Source organism: Aquarana catesbeiana, linkage group LG09 (genome assembly GCF_042186555.1).
Source record: "Aquarana catesbeiana isolate 2022-GZ linkage group LG09, ASM4218655v1, whole genome shotgun sequence".
NCBI lineage: Eukaryota > Metazoa > Chordata > Amphibia > Anura > Ranidae > Aquarana > Aquarana catesbeiana.
In genome coordinates this window covers 47,156,117-47,175,919 of record NC_133332.1, presented here as the reverse complement: position 1 = coordinate 47,175,919, position 19,803 = coordinate 47,156,117, and the positions used below count along the sequence as shown (strand labels likewise).

At 42.7% G+C, this 19,803-nt stretch overlaps 1 protein-coding gene across 5 annotated transcripts in view; it reads right to left on the bottom strand.

The window, feature by feature from the left end:
* The window catches only part of LOC141107591 (complement factor B-like), a 216,902-nt gene that overhangs the window by 171,918 nt on the left and 25,181 nt on the right, over positions 1-19,803 (bottom strand). Inside the window, exon 1 of one of the 5 annotated variants that reach the window (XM_073598438.1) lies at positions 11,964-11,988. The exons of 3 other annotated variants lie outside the window; for them this stretch is intronic. In XM_073598438.1, the coding sequence (XP_073454539.1) occupies position 11,964 (1 nt within the window). In that variant the 5' untranslated portion in view covers positions 11,965-11,988. Of the gene's footprint in view, positions 1-11,963; positions 11,989-19,803 lie in introns of those variants that run through there. One more of the 5 variants, XM_073598441.1, reaches the window with a different exon arrangement.

The following is a 19,803-nucleotide window of genomic DNA, read 5'->3' as shown; positions in this document are numbered from 1 at the left end:
GCAGACCTCTTTGTCCCAACATGACCAGATGTATCAGACCGTGAAAGAAGACCAAAACAGGATATTTCTGGTACACAGCGCACTGGTGGACTCTATTAAAGAGTGGAACCGGAGAAAAAATATTTTTTTCCTAAAGTCTGAAGAGGAGATTCCCTTTCAATGAGGATTCCGCCTGTGTTTGGAACAAAGTGCCCAAAGTGGACGCAGCCTTTTCCCAGTGCGCCAAAACAACAAACCTTGCCTTTGAGGACATAGGTGTCCTTAGGGAACCCATGGACAAGAGGATGGAGGTACTGCTGAAAAGGTCATGGGAAGTATGTGGAACTTTTCTAAGTGGTGAGTTAAAACCAGAGGGAGAGTGAACAAGTTTTACTTTTTGTTTGCTGGGTAGCATTTTTGGGGCTTTTCCTTTTAGCTTTTCAATTAGCCTTTTCTGTCACTTTTTAAATAGCTTTTTTTTTTTTTTTTTTTTTTTTTTTCTTTTTTGGTTCCTTCAGGCTATTAAGTAGGGGGAGGGGTGATTGCTCACAGGTGCCTGCAGTCTATATAACTGTGTGTAGGACTCATCCTGAGCCTGCTCATTGGGAGATTGCTGGAACTTATACCAAGTGGAACTTTTCTAAGTGGTGAGTTAAAACCAGAGGGAGAGTGAACAAGTTTTACTTTTTGTTTGCTGGGTAGCATTTTTGGGGCTTTTCCTTTTAGCTTTTCAATTAGCCTTTTCTGTCACTTTTTAAATAGCTTTTTTTTTTTTTTCTTCTTTGGTTCCTTCAGGCTATTAAGTAGGGGGAGGGGTGATTGCTCACAGGTGCCTGCAGTCTATATAACTGTGTGTAGGACTCATCCTGAGCCTGCTCATTGGGAGATTGCTGGAACTTATACCAAGTGGAACTTTTCTAAGTGGTGAGTTAAAACCAGAGGGAGAGTGAACAAGTTTTACTTTTTGTTTGCTGGGTAGCATTTTTGGGGCTTTTCCTTTTAGCTTTTCAATTAGCCTTTTCTGTCACTTTTTAAATAGCTTTTTTTTTTTTTTTTTTCTTCTTTGGTTCCTTCAGGCTATTAAGTAGGGGGAGGGGTGATTGCTCACAGGTGCCTGCAGTCTATATAACTGTGTGTAGGACTCATCCTGAGCCTGCTCATTGGGAGATTGCTGGAACTTATACCAAGTGGAACTTTTCTAAGTGGTGAGTTAAAACCAGAGGGAGAGTGAACAAGTTTTACTTTTTGTTTGCTGGGTAGCATTTTTGGGGCTTTTCCTTTTAGCTTTTCAATTAGCCTTTTCTGTCACTTTTTAAATAGCTTTTTTTTTTTTTTTTTTTTCTTCTTTGGTTCCTTCAGGCTATTAAGTAGGGGGAGGGGTGATTGCTCACAGGTGCCTGCAGTCTATATAACTGTGTGTAGGACTCATCCTGAGCCTGCTCATTGGGAGATTGCTGGAACTTATACCAAGTGGAACTTTTCTAAGTGGTGAGTTAAAACCAGAGGGAGAGTGAACAAGTTTTACTTTTTGTTTGCTGGGTAGCATTTTTGGGGCTTTTCCTTTTAGCTTTTCAATTAGCCTTTTCTGTCACTTTTTAAATAGCTTTTTTTTTTTTTTTTTTCTTCTTTGGTTCCTTCAGGCTATTAAGTAGGGGGAGGGGTGATTGCTCACAGGTGCCTGCAGTCTATATAACTGTGTGTAGGACTCATCCTGAGCCTGCTCATTGGGAGATTGCTGGAACCTATACCAAGTGGAACTTTTCTAAGTGGTGAGTTAAAACCAGAGGGAGAGTGAACAAGTTTTACTTTTTGTTTGCTGGGTAGCATTTTTGTGGCTTTTCCTTTTAGCTTTTCAATTAGCCTTTTCTGTCACTTTTTAAATAGCTTTTTTTTTTTTTTTTTTCTTCTTTGGTTCCTTCAGGCTATTAAGTAGGGGGAGGGGTGATTGCTCACAGGTGCCTGCAGTCTATATAACTGTGTGTAGGACTCATCCTGAGCCTGCTCATTGGGAGATTGCTGGAACTTATACCAAGTGGAACTTTTCTAAGTGGTGAGTTAAAACCAGAGGGAGAGTGAACAAGTTTTACTTTTTGTTTGCTGGGTAGCATTTTTGGGGCTTTTCCTTTTAGCTTTTCAATTAGCCTTTTCTGTCACTTTTTAAATAGCTTTTTTTTTTTTTTTTTTCTTCTTTGGTTCCTTCAGGCTATTAAGTAGGGGGAGGGGTGATTGCTCACAGGTGCCTGCAGTCTATATAACTGTGTGTAGGACTCATCCTGAGCCTGCTCATTGGGAGATTGCTGGAACTTATACCAAGTGGAACTTTTCTAAGTGGTGAGTTAAAACCAGAGGGAGAGTGAACAAGTTTTACTTTTTGTTTGCTGGGTAGCATTTTTGGGGCTTTTCCTTTTAGCTTTTCAATTAGCCTTTTCTGTCACTTTTTAAATAGCTTTTTTTTTTTTTTTTTTCTTCTTTGGTTCCTTCAGGCTATTAAGTAGGGGGAGGGGTGATTGCTCACAGGTGCCTGCAGTCTATATAACTGTGTGTAGGACTCATCCTGAGCCTGCTCATTGGGAGATTGCTGGAACCTATACCAAGTGGAACTTTTCTAAGTGGTGAGTTAAAACCAGAGGGAGAGTGAACAAGTTTTACTTTTTGTTTGCTGGGTAGCATTTTTGTGGCTTTTCCTTTTAGCTTTTCAATTAGCCTTTTCTGTCACTTTTTAAATAGCTTTTTTTTTTTTTTTTTTCTTCTTTGGTTCCTTCAGGCTATTAAGTAGGGGGAGGGGTGATTGCTCACAGGTGCCTGCAGTCTATATAACTGTGTGTAGGACTCATCCTGAGCCTGCTCATTGGGAGATTGCTGGAACTTATACCAAGTGGAACTTTTCTAAGTGGTGAGTTAAAACCAGAGGGAGAGTGAACAAGTTTTACTTTTTGTTTGCTGGGTAGCATTTTTGGGGCTTTTCCTTTTAGCTTTTCAATTAGCCTTTTCTGTCACTTTTTAAATAGCTTTTTTTTTTTTTTTTTTCTTCTTTGGTTCCTTCAGGCTATTAAGTAGGGGGAGGGGTGATTGCTCACAGGTGCCTGCAGTCTATATAACTGTGTGTAGGACTCATCCTGAGCCTGCTCATTGGGAGATTGCTGGAACTTATACCAAGTGGAACTTTTCTAAGTGGTGAGTTAAAACCAGAGTTTAAAACAGGAGATTATAACAGGGGTCATAGTACCTGTGTAGTGTGAGTACATGAGTGTTGTCTGAGTAGTGTGTGTGGATCGTTAGTACTTGTGTATTGTGTATTGTATACTTGAGTATTGCTAGTGTACATAGGTCTGCGACTGTTCTGCGATTGCACGTAGGTCTGTGAGTACCTGTGTATTGTCTTGTGTACCTGTGTATTGTCTTGTTGTGTACCTGTGTATTGTCTTGTTGTGTACCTGTGTATTGTCTTGTTGTGTACCTGTGTATTGTCTTGAGTATTAGTGCCAGGAAGCTAGCTGTTAGGTAATTTGGACAGGGTAAAATCCCCAAATCCTCACTAAATTTAATAGGTACGATGCCCGGCGGGTGTGGAGAGGCGACTCTTTGTACATCTTGCCGCATGTATGCGTTCCTTGATCATCAGATCGAGGGCGAATACTGCTGTGCAAAATGTAAGCACATTGTTTCCCTGGAAGCCCAGGTTCTGAATCTGGGGAAGCAACTGTCAGCACTGAGAAGTCCCTCCATACTAAAGGAGAGCCAGGAACGTACACGGCAGGTGCCGGCAGGGGCCAGCACAGAGGCGGGTGGAGACAAAGAGGTGCTGGCACTAGCAAAGAGTAGATGGGTGACAGTCAGGAGGGGTAGAGGGGGAAATGCCAGGGAGGCCGATCCAGGACTGGAGCATCCCAATAAGTACGCTACTTTGAGTGACATTGGTGAAACCAGTCAGGGACCAGCACTGCTGGAGCTGAGGGACTCTCCTAGCTGCCAGGGGAAGAACTCCTCCAGTGAGAGTGGGGGGGCAGCAAAGGGAAAGGAAAGACAGATTCTGGTGGTAGGGGACTCAATTCTTAGAAGGACAGAGAGGGCAATCTGTAACCAAGACCTGAAGCGCCGAACAGTATGTTGTCTACCGGGCGCTCGGGTTCGGCACATCACGGATCTTGTGGACAGATTACTGGGAGGGGCTGGGGAAGACCCGGCTGTCATGGTGCACGTTGGCACCAATGACAAAGTCAGAGGCAGATGGAGTGTCCTAAAGAACGATTTTAGGGACTTAGGAGCTAAATTGAGGAAAAGGACCTCCAAGGTAGTATTCTCAGGAATACTACCGGTACATCGAGCCACACCAGAAAGGAAGAGGGAGATTAGGGAAGTAAACAAGTGGCTGAAGAGCTGGTGTAGTAAGGAGGGGTTTGGGTTCCTGGAGGACTGGGCCGACTTCTCAGTTGGTAACCGGTACTATAGAAGGGACGGACTGCACCTAAATGAGGAGGGTGCAGATCTGCTGGGAAGGAAGATGGCCAACAAGTTAGAGGGGTTTTTAAACTAGGCGATGGGGGGGAGGGTCCAGAGGCAGAGATAGCCAGCGCGGAAGATATTCCAGAGGGTAGTATTGGGGGCATTAGTGGTAGGTTAACCAAAGCACAAAAACACAAGGTGAGTATAGTAGCAAGTCCTAGTTGCAATCTCGAAACACCCAATACGAGGACAATATGCGACCGGTCTAAACTATGTGGCATGTTCACCAATGCCAGGAGCATGGCGGACAAGATGGGTGAACTAGAGATACTGTTGTACGAGGAGGATTTGGATTTTGTGGGAATTTCAGAGACCTGGTTCAACAGCTCTCATGATTGGCTGGCAAACATTCAAGGGTATACCCTATACCGCAAGGATAGAGAGGATAAAAAAGGGGGAGGGGTATGCCTATATATCAAGAATAATGTACAAGTGAATGTGAGAGATGACATCACTGAGGGAGCTAGAGAGGAGGTGGAATCCTTATGGGTAGAGCTCCAAAGGGATAAAGCTAAGGGGAAAATAATACTGGGAGTATGCTATAGGCCCCCAAACCTGAGGGAGGAAGTGGAGACAGATCTCCTATCACAAATTGGATTAGCAGCAAGAATGGGAAGTGTTATCATAATGGGGGATTTTAATTATCCAGACATAGACTGGGCGGAGGGAACCGCACATTCATTTAAGGCTCGCCAGTTCCTTAATGTCTTGCAGGACAATTTTATGGGTCAGATGGTAGACGCACCAACTAGAAATAAAACATTACTGGATCTACTGATTACCAACAATACAGACCTGATCACGGATGTGGAAATGCGGGGCAATTTAGGTAACAGTGATCACAGGTCAATTAGTTTCAGTATAAATCACACAAATAGGAAACATAAAGGGAATACAAAGACACTGAATTTCAAAAGAGCCAACTTCCCTAAACTACAAACCTTGCTAAAAGGCATAAACTGGGATAAAATATTAGAAACAAAGAATACGGAGGAGAGATGGGTTTGCTTTAAGAGCATATTAAATAAGGGCATTAGCCAATGTATCCCATTGGGTAATAAATTTAAAAGAGCGAACAAAAGTCCTGGATGGCTTAACTCCAATGTAAAAATGCATATAAAAGCAAAGGAGAAGGCCTTCAAAAAATACAAGGTTGAGGGATCATCCTCAGCATTCAGACTTTATAAAGAATGCAACAGGATATGTAAAGGTGCAATTAGGACAGCTAAGATAGAACATGAAAGACACATAGCGGAGGAGAGCAAAAAAAATCCCAAGAAATTCTTTAAGTATGTAAACAGTAAAAAAGGGAGGACAGACCATATTGGCCCCATAAAGAATGAGGAAGGACATCTGGTTACAAAGGATGGGGAGATGGCGAAGGTATTGAATTTATTCTTCTCCTCAGTCTTCACGAGTGAATCGGGGGGCTTCAGTAACCAAAACTGCAGTGTTTATCCTCATGACACAACACAGGAAGCACCTCCATGGTTAACAGAGGACGGAATTAAAATTAGACTTGAGAAACTTAACATTAATAAATCACCGGGACCAGATGGCTTGCATCCGAGGGTACTTAGGGAACTCAGTCAAGTGATTGCCAGACCGTTGTTCCTAATTTTTACAGATAGTCTACTGACTGGAATGGTACCAGCTGATTGGAGAAAAGCCAATGTAGCACCTATATTTAAAAAGGGCCCAAAATACATCCCTGGGAATTACAGACCAGTTAGCCTAACATCGATAGTATGTAAACTCTTGGAGGGGATGATAAGGGACTATATACAGGATTTTAGTAATACGAACGATATCATTAGCAGTAATCAGCATGGATTCATGAAGAATCGTTCTTGCCAAACCAATCTATTAACCTTCTATGAGGAGGTGAGTTGCCATCTAGATAAAGGAAGGCCTGTAGACGTGGTGTATCTGGATTTTGCAAAAGCATTTGACACAGTTCCCCATAAACGTTTACTGTACAAAATAAGGTCTGTTGGCATGGACCATAGGGTGAGTACATGGATTGAAAACTGGCTACAAGGGCGAGTTCAGAGGGTGGTGATAAATGGGGAGTACTCAGAATGGTCAGGGGTGGGTAGTGGGGTGCCCCAGGGTTCTGTGCTGGGACCAATCCTATTTAATTTGTTCATAAACGATCTGGAGAATGGGATAAACAGTTCAATCTCTGTATTTGCAGACGATACTAAGCTAAGCAGGGCAATAACTTCTCCGCAGGACGTGGAAACCTTGCAAAAAGACCTGAACAAATTAATGGGGTGGGCGACTACATGGCAAATGAGGTTCAATGTAGAAAAATGTAAAATAATGCATTTGGGTGGCAAAAATATGAATGCAATCTATACACTGGGGGGAGAACCTCTGGGGGAATCTAGGATGGAAAAGGACCTGGGGGTCCTAGTGGATGATAGGCTCAGCAATGGCAGGCAATGCCAAGCTGCTACTAACAAAGCAAACAGAATATTGGCATGCATTAAAAGGGGGATCAACTCCAGAGATAAAACGATAATTCTCCCGCTCTACAAGACTCTGGTCCGGCCGCACCTAGAGTATGCGGTCCAGTTCTGGGCACCAGTCCTCAGGAAGGATGTACTGGAAATGGAGCGAGTACAAAGAAGGGCAACAAAGCTAATAAAGGGTCTGGAGGATCTTAGTTATGAGGAAAGGTTGCAAGCACTGAACTTATTCTCTCTGGAGAAGAGACGCTTGAGAGGGGATATGATTTCAATTTACAAATACCGGACTGGTGACCCCTCAATAGGGATAAAACTTTTTCGCAGAAGAGAGTTTACCAAGACTCGTGGCCACTCATTAAAATTAGAAGAAAAGAGGTTTAATCTTAAACTACGTAGAGGGTTCTTTACTGTAAGAGCGGCAAGGATGTGGAATTCCCTTCCACAGGCGGTGGTCTCAGCGGGGAGCATTGATAGCTTCAAGAAACTATTAGATAAGCACCTGAATGACCACAACATACAGGGATATACAATGCAATACTGACACATAATCACACACATAGGTTGGACTTGATGGACTTGTGTCTTTTTTCAACCTCACCTACTATAAGTAGCCATGACAAATCTAAAACCTGCAATTGCTACAACAATAGTGGCTCATAATTTGGAGGTCTGGCTGGACCAATTACAAGGCCATTTGGAAAGTGGGACCTCCAGGAAGAAAATTTTGGGCCTGAAGGGTCTGGTATGGATTTTGAGGGGGACCCCCATGCCATTTTTTTTTTAAATTTTGGCACGGGGTTCCTCGTAATATCCATACCAGACCTGAAGGGTCTGGTATGGAATTTAGGGGGACCCCCACGCAATTTATTTATTTTTTTAATTTTGGTTCGGGGTTCCCCTTAATATTCATACCAGACCCAAAGGGCCTGGTAATTGACTGTGGGGGAATAGCATGCCATTTTTTTTCAATGACTTTTATGTGTATTGCAGAGACCCGACAATTCATTTTAGCCGCGAGTAGTTTTAAATGACTTTTTTTCCTTTAGAAATGTCATTTTGCTCTCGGACTGTTCTAAACACGGGGAAAATGCACTACTTTACAGGCATACTATAGACACCCCCCCAGGTACGCAATTTAAAGGAATATTTCACTTTTATTATTTCACTTTAAGCATTATTAAAATCACTGCTCCCGAAAAAACGGCCATTTTTAAAACTTTTTTTGCATTAATACCTATCCCCTGGGGCAGGACCCGGGTCCCCAAACCCTTTTTATGACCATAACTTGCATATTAACCTTTAAAACTAGCACTTTTGATTTCTGCCATAGACTTTTAAAGGGTGTTCCGCGGCTTTCGAATTTGCCGCGAACACCCCAAATTGTTCGCTATTCGGTGAACGGGCGAACAGCCAATGTTGGAGTCGAACTTATGTTCGTCTCGAAAAGCCAGCCCATCCCTAGTGCACAGCACATAGAGTAAAGCAGTCAGAAAAGTGCAATATACAGCATAGTGTACAGGGTGCAACAGTCAGGAGTATTATAAATATACAGGATTTGTAAAGCTCCAACAGTTTGCGCAGTGCTGTACAATATAAAGGGAGACAGTACAATTAGAAAACAGTTTAATACAAAAGGATTATGAGGGCCCTGCTCATTGAGCTTACAATCTAAAGAGAGCGGGAGGTTGTACAAAAGGTAATAGTTGTGGGGGATATGTTGATAGAAGTGGCCGAAGTACGGTTCTTAGGTGGATGAATGAGTTATCAGAGATCACCTAAAGGTAGACCGGGTATGAGCTAAACTGACATACTGGGGTAGGGAGTTCCAAAGGCAGGGAGAGGTTGTTGAAGTCCTGCAGGTGAGCATGGGAGGAGGTAACAAGGGAACTAGAGAGCAAAAGGTCTTGGGAGTAGCGGAGTGGACAATATGTCAAGATGAGGTTGGTGATGTAGTGGGTGCATTGTTGTGGATAGCTTCACATCATGTGATTAGTACTTTTAATTTTATATATTAGGCTAGTGGAAGCCAGGGGTATGTATCATGAGCCCCTTATGTGATCAGTGGGAGGAAAAAATGCCACAGCATCAGTGGAAGTTAGAACATCTCAGCTGTGGCGTGGAAAGAAATAATGCCACACATGGTGGTCAGTGCAAAAAAATAATAGCCTGGCACTGGGGGTCATTGGTGGAAAAAATAGTCAGTATCAGGGGTCAGTGGTGGAAAAAATAGTCAGTATCAGGGTTCAGTGGGAGGAAAAAAAATAGCCGGAACCAGTGAGAAAAAATATCCAGCAACAGTGGTCATTTGGAAATAAAAATTCCCAACATCATTGGTCAGCATTCTCGGGAAGAAGAATGCCTTGACATAGGGGGCACATGCGCGGAGGCTCTGTGTAGGCCCAGAGGTCCGCACAGAGCCAGCCATACAGCGAAAATAAAAGGCAGGTAACGACTTTCAGGAGTTCCCAAAATAACAGGAACAGGTTGAGGAGACCCCAGGGCACCTTTCTATATAGATAAGAAAAGAAGAAAAAGTCCTGAATCTTATCTCAGAGACCTTTAGTACCTCAGATAACCATTCAGTCAGGAGCTGAGGTTTCCATAGCAGGCAGGCAAATTGTTAACCCTGTGACTCTCTCATATGTTCCACAATTATCAGGCTTAGTTCCCTCTCTTAACATGTCATCTCCTGAAACTGCAGTAACTTTGATAGAATGTTCTGTGTGACTTATGGAAATGCACTTATTGGATGCCAACCCAATTTACCCTGACTCTATAACTGTACAAACAGTGCAGACTCCTGAGGTAACTTTTAATGTGACTGAATTATTTGCTAGAATCTCTGAATTGCTAGACAAAGGACTAACCCAAAATGCTGACAGAATTACAGGGGAAATAAGGGCAGATTTCCAATCCCTGGGAAAAAGAATTGAACATATAGAACACAAGCTAGATGTCACTATCTCCAGGGCAAATCAGAATACTGACCATTTGCAGTTTATGCAAGAAAAGCTTGACATTGCTCAGGATCGGATCGATGACCTTGAGAACCGATCGAGGAGGGATAATTTTCGGATCAGAGGACTACCAGAAACAATTTCTGATGTACAAAGATATTATTATTATTAAGATATTATCAAATCCTTGATCCCTTCAGTTCCAGCTCATAAATTAGAACTTGATAGGGCACACAGGTCCCTTGGCCCTCTGAGGAAGGATGGATCCCCAAGAGACACTGTAGTAAAACCACATTATTATTCTATCAAAGAAGAAGTAATGAAGAGATCTCATCAACAGGAACAGATTCAGTATCAAGGCCCCCTATACCATACAAAAGAGACGATCATTGAAACCCCTCTTGGCAGCACTCACCAAGAAAGACATAAAATATCGTTGGGCCTTTCCGTTTGCCCTGAAATTTACTTACAAAGGCAAACAACATGCATTTCATAGCTTTCCAGAGGCTGAACGTCTGTTGCTGGACCTGAAACTCATTACACATGAATCTGACATGGAAGCAACACCCACACAACAGGGTTCAGCTAAACGTCAATCCCCTACAAGCCTACCTCCTTCACATTGGAGTAAAGCTAAATACAGGAAAATCAAGGATAACCTCCCACCCTGATGAAGAGACTCTTCTGTGTGAAATTTTCTAATTCCTTTTTTTTTTTTCTTCTTCTTGCCATGTTCCTCAGACGAAAGAGGGGAAATTATTATTTTTTTTTTTCTGTTTGTTCATAAATATCGAACCTAGACTGGCTTGGTTCTCACTAAAAAAGACTATTACAGGCATATAGTTCAGTGGTTCTGCATAGTTTTTCTGAGTCAAAGACGTTTCCACTTACACTGAAATCTAGCCAGTTTGGACTCATAGTTTTTTCTTTTTTTTTTCTTTTTAATTTTTTCCTCTAGCTAGAAAGTTTGGATTGCTATCTCAAAAGGGAGCTCCTGTTAGCGAGTCCTGTACTTTGAATATTTTATAATTTTTTCATATGCTGTCACTGGCCTGTGCTGATGCATTGTGCCTGCGCCTACTACTCAAACCAGTTGTTTGCTGCTTTGTGTGGTAGGTTTCTAGCCCTTTTTATGGGCTGTTTAAATATTTTTGTTTTGAATGAGGGGAGGGAGTCTTACACCTCCCAACATTCCGGGCCTGGTTGTGGGCTTTCGGTACTTTATATATCCATGATGTCTCTTTATGTCTATTCTTTTTTTTTTTTTCATTTCTTCTAACCTCTTTTCTCTTGTAGCCTGTCTGCCGATGGGATATCCTTATAAGGTGTATTTAGAAGTGGTACTCTCAATAATAGTAAACGATTTTATCTTCTCTACTTTTTCTACCACATGGAATGGGGCAGATGACTGTGGATTGGTCAGCGTTATTTTCTTTTTGATCCATGGCTGGTAGTAATGCTACTTCTTCCCCCTATGCATTATCTCCCATAACACTCAGGAATTGAATTCCCCAGTCAAGAGATGGAAGGCCTTTCAGGTATATCATGCTAGTCACATTGATGTAGTTCTCCTACAGGAGACTCATTTTCCACTGCGGTACACCCCCCTCGTTTTTACATGCACAATTCCCAGTATTTTATTTGGCTAATGCTGAAAACAAAATGAAGGGAGTAGCAATTATATTTTCTAAACATTGCAAATTTAATTTTTATGATGGAACACAAGGACCCGGAAGGAAGGTTTTTACTGATTAAAGGTACGATTGATGATAAGTTATATACTTTCATTTCTTACTATGCTCCTAATAAAGGACAAACACAGTTCTTCACACAATTGTTTAAGACCCTTGGCCCACTTATGGAAGGTGTAATAATTATGGGAGATGATTCTAATAGAGCCTTTGATACTGGTCTGGATAAATCTAATCCACTTAAAACACAATCAGTTAGACCCAGTAGAGCTAGTTTACAAATAGCGCAAATGATTTTTCAATCAGGTTTAACTGACATTTGGAGGGAAATAAATCCAAACGTACGAGATTTTACTCACTGCTCAAATCCACACCAGTCTTATTCACGTATAGATCACATCCTTGTCTCTATACATCATATTCCATTGGCCATTACATCCTCTATCTTAGACTTAGCTTGGTCAGACCATTCCATGGTTCTATTAACAGTAAGAAGAGATAATTATGGACAACAGGCTTCTCATTGGACTCTTAATCAATCTATTTTGAAGGACCCCATTATAGTGTCTGAAATACAGGAGGCTCTGCGGGAAAACTTTTGCTTTAATGATGTGGGTGATGTTTCTGCAGAAACTCTATGGGCGGCTCACAAAGTGACCATTAGAGGTAAACTAATACAAATTTCAGCAAGACGAGAGAGAGCATGTCAGAAATGGAGAGATTGGAGAGTGATTTTATTAATTTAAGTAAACATCATAAAAGAGATCCCTCCAATGTCCCTGTTTCCAAGCTAGATGCAGCTTGGACGGCCCTGAATTTGGCTCTCACAACAAAGGAGGATAAATCTATCAGATGGTCTGGGGCCAAGTTTTACCAGACTAAAGACAAAATAGGAACCATGCTAGCACATAAATTATCATCTAGGCTTCGTTCACACGCTCTTCCTAAAATCAAACAGGCGGATGGTACCTTTACAATAAAATTCACAGATTCATGAAGGGATTCCAGGACTTTTATGCTGAGTTATATAAGGCAGAGATAAATTCTAACCCCATTAAAATATACGAATTCCTAGACAACTTACATCTTCCAACACTGACACCTACTCATAAAGCAGAAATGGATGCTCCCATATCCATTGAGGAGGTGTCAGAAGTTATAAAAGCCTTAAAGGGTGCTACAGCGCCAGGGCCTGATGGCTTCTCTACCCCTTATTATAAAACTTTTTCTGATCTTCTAACCCCCTACCTCACTAGATTCTTCAACTCCATGACTAAGGGCACTCGGATAGGTAACCAACTCAATATGGCATATAAATCTGTAATCCCAAAACCAGATAAAGACAACAGCCAAATAGAGAACTATAGACCTATCTCTCTAATTAATAATGATCTTAAAATATTGACCAAAATATTAGCTAACCGATTGGCATCCTTTATAGAACTATATATTGATAACGATCAGGTGGGGTTTATCCGTGGTAGACAGGGTCCTGATCAAGTGCGAAGGACGGTTGATCTTATATCAATAATGCAATCAGAATGGGAGGGTGGTCAAAAACAAGAAGGAATGCTACTATCGCTGGACCTCCAGAAGGCATTCGATTCAGTTTCATGGTCATATCTTTTTGCAGTCTTTAGAAGATGGGGATTTGGTCCAAATTTTTTAGGAATCTTGGAAGCCTTATATTCAACACCAGTAGCCAGAGTCAGCCTTCAGGGACTCTTGTCTGACCCAATTAAGATTGGCAGGGGCACACGTCAGGGCTGCCCCCTTTCACCCCTGATATTCGCTATAATGATTGAATCTTTGGCGATAGCCATTCGTATTAATCTGAATATCAGGGGGATTCAGTGTGGCCAAAACAATCATAAATGCGCACTGTTCACTGATGATCTTCTGCTATTTTTATCCTCCCCAATCTCCTCCTTACCCGAGATATGTTCATTGCTCAATGAATTTGTGTCAATTTCAGGACTAATGCCCCGTACGGTCCTATTTTCCGATGGAAAATGTCCGATCGGAGCGTGTTGTCGGAAATTCCGACCGTGTGTGGGCTCCATCGGACATTTTCCCTCGGATTTTCCGACACACAAAGTTGGAGAGCAGGAGATAAAATTTTCCGACAAAAAAATCCGATCGCGTCAATTCCGACCGTGTGTGGCCTGTTCCGACGCACAAAGTGCCACGCATGCTCAGAAGAAATTCCGGCACGGAACAGCTCGTTCTGGTAAACTTAGCGTTCGCAATGTATACTGCACTTTCGTCACGCTGCAATGTAAAAAATGGTTTAATACAGCGCACTCTCTTCTTCTTTATAATGTGACAAAAATTAAGTAGTTTTGCTGCTCATATTCACACACACTTCTCACAAAGTTTTATTTTTGTTTTTTTATTGGGATTCCCTGAATATATTGTTATTAGTTGTCACATCTGACAGAATGTTTTTTTTTTTATTTTATTTTATTTTTGGGGGGATTTTAAGCCTTTTTTTTTTTTTTTTTTTTAGATTTAATGTTTGTATTTTTTACAAGGCTGATCTTTGTTCAATGTTATTTTTATTTTTACTCCAGAATATTTTTGTGTGTGTTTTGTGTGTCAAGTTACCCCAACACCATTGATATCTTGTATTATTTAATCTCAAGGAGATTGTTTGGTGTTGGTGTCCCTTGTTCATTTCACATTGTATATTTGAAATGTACATGAATCCTCACAAACAAACTGTCCTTTTTGAAGTAAAACACATAGGAGAGTATAATTCCAAACAAAAATCCTTTATTAAGGGATCAGAACCAAACAAAGAGGGAGGCAACGTTGGATCAACAGGAGAAATTAGCGAAGTCTGGGACCCGCACGGCAGACATCAATTCTTGAACATCAAAATTGGTGGCCTGAGGAGTCCATATGTAAGGGAGGGCAGTCTGGTCCCGAAGTCGCAGAAATCTGGAAAGCAGCAGATGACATCTGTGTCCCCAGGCTGTGGTACCACAAGAGGCTGCATTTTTTGGCCGACCAGACTGGATCCAGGGTCCTCACTTTCTGGTCTTCCTTCCACGCTTCCTTCCGGGCTGTGGCTGTGCTGTTGGAGATATGGCAGGATGAGGAGTAGGACCTGGAGGAGGACTGGGAGGACCTGGATGAGAAGGAGGAGGAGGAGGAGGAGGACCTGCAGGAGGAGGAGGAGGAACATCGCAAAGGTGTGTCTGAGCTGTAATTAGGCCCCTCATACCTTTGTTAAGAGCCTCCAATATAAGCGACTCACACATGGCTTGTTGGCCCTCCTCCATCCTCTGCATTTTATAGGCAATGGTGGCAGCAATGTCCTCCTCCACGGTGTGTGGTGCTCCCAGGACCTCTGTAGCCCTCCAAAAGAGTCCTCTGGTAGCCTCCTCTAGGGCACTCCTCCTCCTGCCACTTTCTCTTTCCAGGGGGAGTGGAGGGACCTGCAGATCAGCCAGCCGGCTCGGCCCGGCCACCTCCTAGTTGAGACTTCCCTGTGTATGAAAAAGGGACATGGTTTTAGTTTTTGCTTCCTCAATCACAATCCTAAATTAGTACTCCAAACTAACATCTAGGTAACATCATTGATTGGACAAGCAGAAATATTTAGAGGAATGCTATTCCTGGCTCAATCTGGGCTCCTCCACATGTTGTTGCCTGGAAGGCCCAGGTTGGGCGTCAGAGGCCTCAGCCGGGGGGGAAGGAAGCGTGGAAGGAAGACTGGAGAGGGATGGCCTGGGTTCAGTCTGGCCTGCCAGAAAATGCAGCCTGTCGTAGTACAACATCCTGGGGACATAAATGTCATCTGCTGCTCCGGATCTCTGCGAATCCAGGACTTTCTTGCGCTCCCTTAGATAAGTGCTCCTCAGGCCACCAATTAAGATCTTCAAATATGTGATGTCTGCCGTGGGGATCACCTGCTTCACAATTTCACACAATTGCCCCAGTGCTGCCTTCCTCTTTGCTTGGTTCTTGTAATGGGGGTGGTTAATTTCCCACAGACATGGCAGCTCCCTTAACATATCTAGGAATACTGACATGAAGTCATTGTCTTTCAGTAGCATATCCATGTTCACTGCAAGACACAACACAAGACAAAGCCTAATGTCAGATAAAACTCTCCTAATCTTGTTACAATATAGGCCTCAATATAGAAGCAGTATAGGCACAAGTTTGTCTCTTACCTTCGTTCTTACGATCGGCGCGTCCAATGCTCCTTCCTCCGCTCACAGATCGTACGTACTACGCACACGTGTTACGCTTTATACACACTGCGCATGCGTGTAACTCCGCCCGCCCCTGACGTTCTTTCTAGTCTATTCCCCGCCCCTTTTCGTTCGGCGCAGTGGGTGAAGAGCACATGGCGGAGTTAGAGCAGGTGCGTGCTAATTCTAGCAACGAGGAGGAGGAGGAAAGCCCGGATCCGGAAACGTCCCGATCCAGAAGGAGACGATTTAAGGCGACAAATATGTCCTTTGGGGAGATGTTGGAGATGGTGGACATCATGAAGAAGGCCGACTATGACGGCAAGTATGGACCTTACCCCCACCCCAACATCAGAAAGGCCAAAATCATTGCTAAAGTGGTCAAAAGTCTGCACAGAAACTTTGGGCACGACGATCGAAAGATCAGCTCAGGAAGCGGTGGTCGGACCTAAAATTAAGAGAGCCCGAGCAGTACCGAACGATCCGGAGAGTGCTGCAAAAAAGTAAGTAGTTGTGCTGTGTTCCTATTATTTTTGTCTTTATTACGTTCGTGCTGCTCCATGTGCTTATCTTAATTGTACAGTTTAAACTGTCAACTTTAATGTTCATGGGCCCATTATTCGTTCGTCTACAAAATTTTTTTTTTTACCCTCTAAAACAACATTGTTTCTGCCATATGCATTTGCCCACATTTTTTAGGGTCTACTTGGATGAAAAATATTTGGTTGTGTAGATGGGTTTGTTGCTAGAATGAAATGCAAACTAGATTCTGTGTAAGGAGAGGACACTGAGCAGCTATTTTCACATCTGGACACTGGAGCACTAGTGTGGGACACAAGAACACAATTTTTATTAGGGGGGGCACACGGGTGCTCCAGTGTATACTATAGGGGGGGTCTCCATCTGTGAAGCTTGTACTAAACAGGTAAAGTATTGCAGGTTGGCAAAGGACAATAAAAAAGCGACATCTTGGAACTCTGCTAAAATAGACAATTGTACCCCACTTCCAAGCAATGTTTCCTATTTATAGTTCTGCCATCAAATCACTGTGTGCTAATTATACCATTTTTGTTTTACATAGGGGAGAGAAGACTCGGAGGACACCCCTCATCCGAGGAGAACAGAGACCCCCCACCTCGGGAAGAAGGGGAAATACCACCATCCCAAGAAGAGCAGGAGGAGGAAGAAGATGTGGTTGAACTTGCCACCACAACAGGTGAGTGTTTGCGACCACAGACTCAGGTAAGAGATGGATGCTGACAGATTTTTGATACCTGTTTTTGTTTGGTTTCTCTCTTTTTAGGTGATCGAGATCCTTTCACATCCGAAAGTGCCCAGATGCTGATCGGGGAGATCATGGAGTGTAATTTGGAATTGGAGAACCTAAAGACAAAAATCAATGATGTGATTAAAAGAAATAATAACATCATTGATGTTTTGGGGCCAATTTAAAACCCCACCAAATCACTTTTTTGATTGTGGTACAATGTTTTAAATCTTTTTGCAATGTTTTGAAAAGTCAAATTTGGAGGATGCACACAGTGTGCCAACATGTGCTATCTGCCATCACGGGAGATCAATGGACGCGTTTTGGGGGTGCAACCCCTTCCTCAATTATAAAGTAGCGGTAAGGAAGGGCTTGCTCCCCCAAAACACATCCCTTGATCCCCCGTGATGGCAGCTAGCACATGTTGACATTTGTAAATTGCTGTGCATCTTCCAAATTTGGCTTTTCCAGGGGTGATTTCCCCCCCCATCTGAACGCAATATCAAACACAGTTCCTAAATACTGATGTCTGATATTGCCTTCAGGTTTTACCTAATGTGAACTTTGTAAGTTCAAGTTTTTTGTCTTTCTTCTTGGTTTTACACAGGCCTGTTTTATCGTAAATGGACATTTCTATTTTTGATAATGCCACCCAAAAAACTGTTATACAACAAACATGTTGGTTTGTTTTAAAAACCTTTGGTAAATGCACATGTGATTGTGCAGGTATAAAAAAGTTGGTTCATCAAGAATGTGTGTATTATTATTGTCTCAACACTACAACACTTTTGGGGTGATGTAATTGCTGTTTTCAGGGAAAATGGGGGTTATTTCCTAGGGGCAAATCCACTTTGCACTACAAGTGCAGGTTCAGTGCAGTTGCAAGTGCACTTGTAGTGAAATGTGTTTTTGCATTTAGTAAATAACAGCCAACAGTGCTTTGTATAAGGTTACACAATCACGCCATTTTCTGCACTCAACACATTTCTGTCAGGGTCAGCTAAAACAAACACAAGCAGTAAATGTCCACAAAGAATTTCTTTTTGTTTTTTATTATAAAAAGGCTTCACAGATTTGCTGGCATATTGATAGCCCCCCTACCCGCAAGGAACTCCAGGTAGCGTAACCGGACATCACGGGCACTCAGGGAGGGCAAGCCAGGACGGCCGCTTTCAAGCGCCGTCAGTGTTTCAGGTATCACTCCGGCCTCAGGCCCAACTGAGCCAGCATAGTTGGCCGAATGTTTCCTTAAAAAGTTATGGAGAATACAGCACGCCAGTATAATATGGTTCAGTTTATACTCCGCCATATGGATGGGTGTCATAAATAGGCGGAACCGGCTGGCCGGGATTCCAAATGTGTTCTCCACCACTCTTCAGCTCTGGCCAGCCGGTAATTAAAAACCCTCTGTTCCGGGGTGAGGGTCCTCATTGGGAATGGCCGCATCAGGTGGTCCCCCAGCGCAAACGCTTCATCAGCAACGAACACAAATGGGAGTCCTTCCACATTGTCCTCTGGAGGTGGCAAGTCCAAGCTGCCATTCTGGAGACGCCTGTAGAACTCCGTCTGGGCAATGACTCCACCATCGGACATCCGGCCATTCTTCCCCACATCCACATACAAGAAGTCGTAATTAGCCGACACCATCGCCAACATCACTATACTATTGAACCCCTTATAGTTGAAATAGTACGACCCCGAGTTGGGTGGTGGGACGATGTGGACGTGTTTCCCATCAATTGCCCCTCTGCAGTTAGGAAAGTCCCACCGCTGGGCAAAGTGGGAGGCCACAGTCTGCCATTCCTGTGGCGTTGAAGGAAACTGTTGAGGGAAAAAATAAAACATTACTATTTTTGCTCAGAAACATGGCAAGCAGATTAGGCACAAACATTATGGGTCAACCTCCAGATAGCATTTAGTAAGGGGAATTTAACAACGCCAAAGTATAAGGTACACCTATCATATTCCCCCTCCCCCCTCTCATGGGCCATTTCTAACATTATGGGGTGTGTGGAAATCTTGGACAGGTAACCCTCTTCACTTCATTGAGAGATGAATGCCTAAATAATGGGTATTACTTGGAACAGCCCCTCCTTAGTTACGCTATTGGCAGCCCACTGGACAGGTAAGAAGTGTCATAATACAAAGATATAAATACACACTGTACACATTTGAGGACATTTGGACATTCTGCTATTACCTATCAAGATAATAATAGAATACAAAAACTTTAAACAGTACCATTGGAAAGTAAACAGGCAGGCCCTTGCACTACATGCTTTGGGTAATTCATCCATACATCTGAGCACAAAAGAGATGGGTATAGTGTGTATGGGTTTGGCAAAGTCAGCAGATAGATGATTGAGGATAGATAGAGAATTGGGATCAGCTGAGTTAGCAGTTGGGGGAGGGAGGGTTACTAAAAATTATTTGGGGACACCACAAAAAAAAAACCTCTGGCACTCTGCCTGAATTTAAAGAAAAAATAACATTTCAAAATATTTTAGGGGGTGTTTGGGGTAAAGCACTACTATGGAGCTGATAAAATACATTGTTAAGTGACTACATGAGGTGAATATAGGCCAGGAGACACCATGCTGGGGAGGTTATTGAAGGGCAAATATGTATGAAGGACCTAAAATAATAATTACATAAAAATCCAGCATGCATGAGAACAAAGGGGACATTCACAGCATATTCCAATCATGGTAATTAGGGAATGAGGAA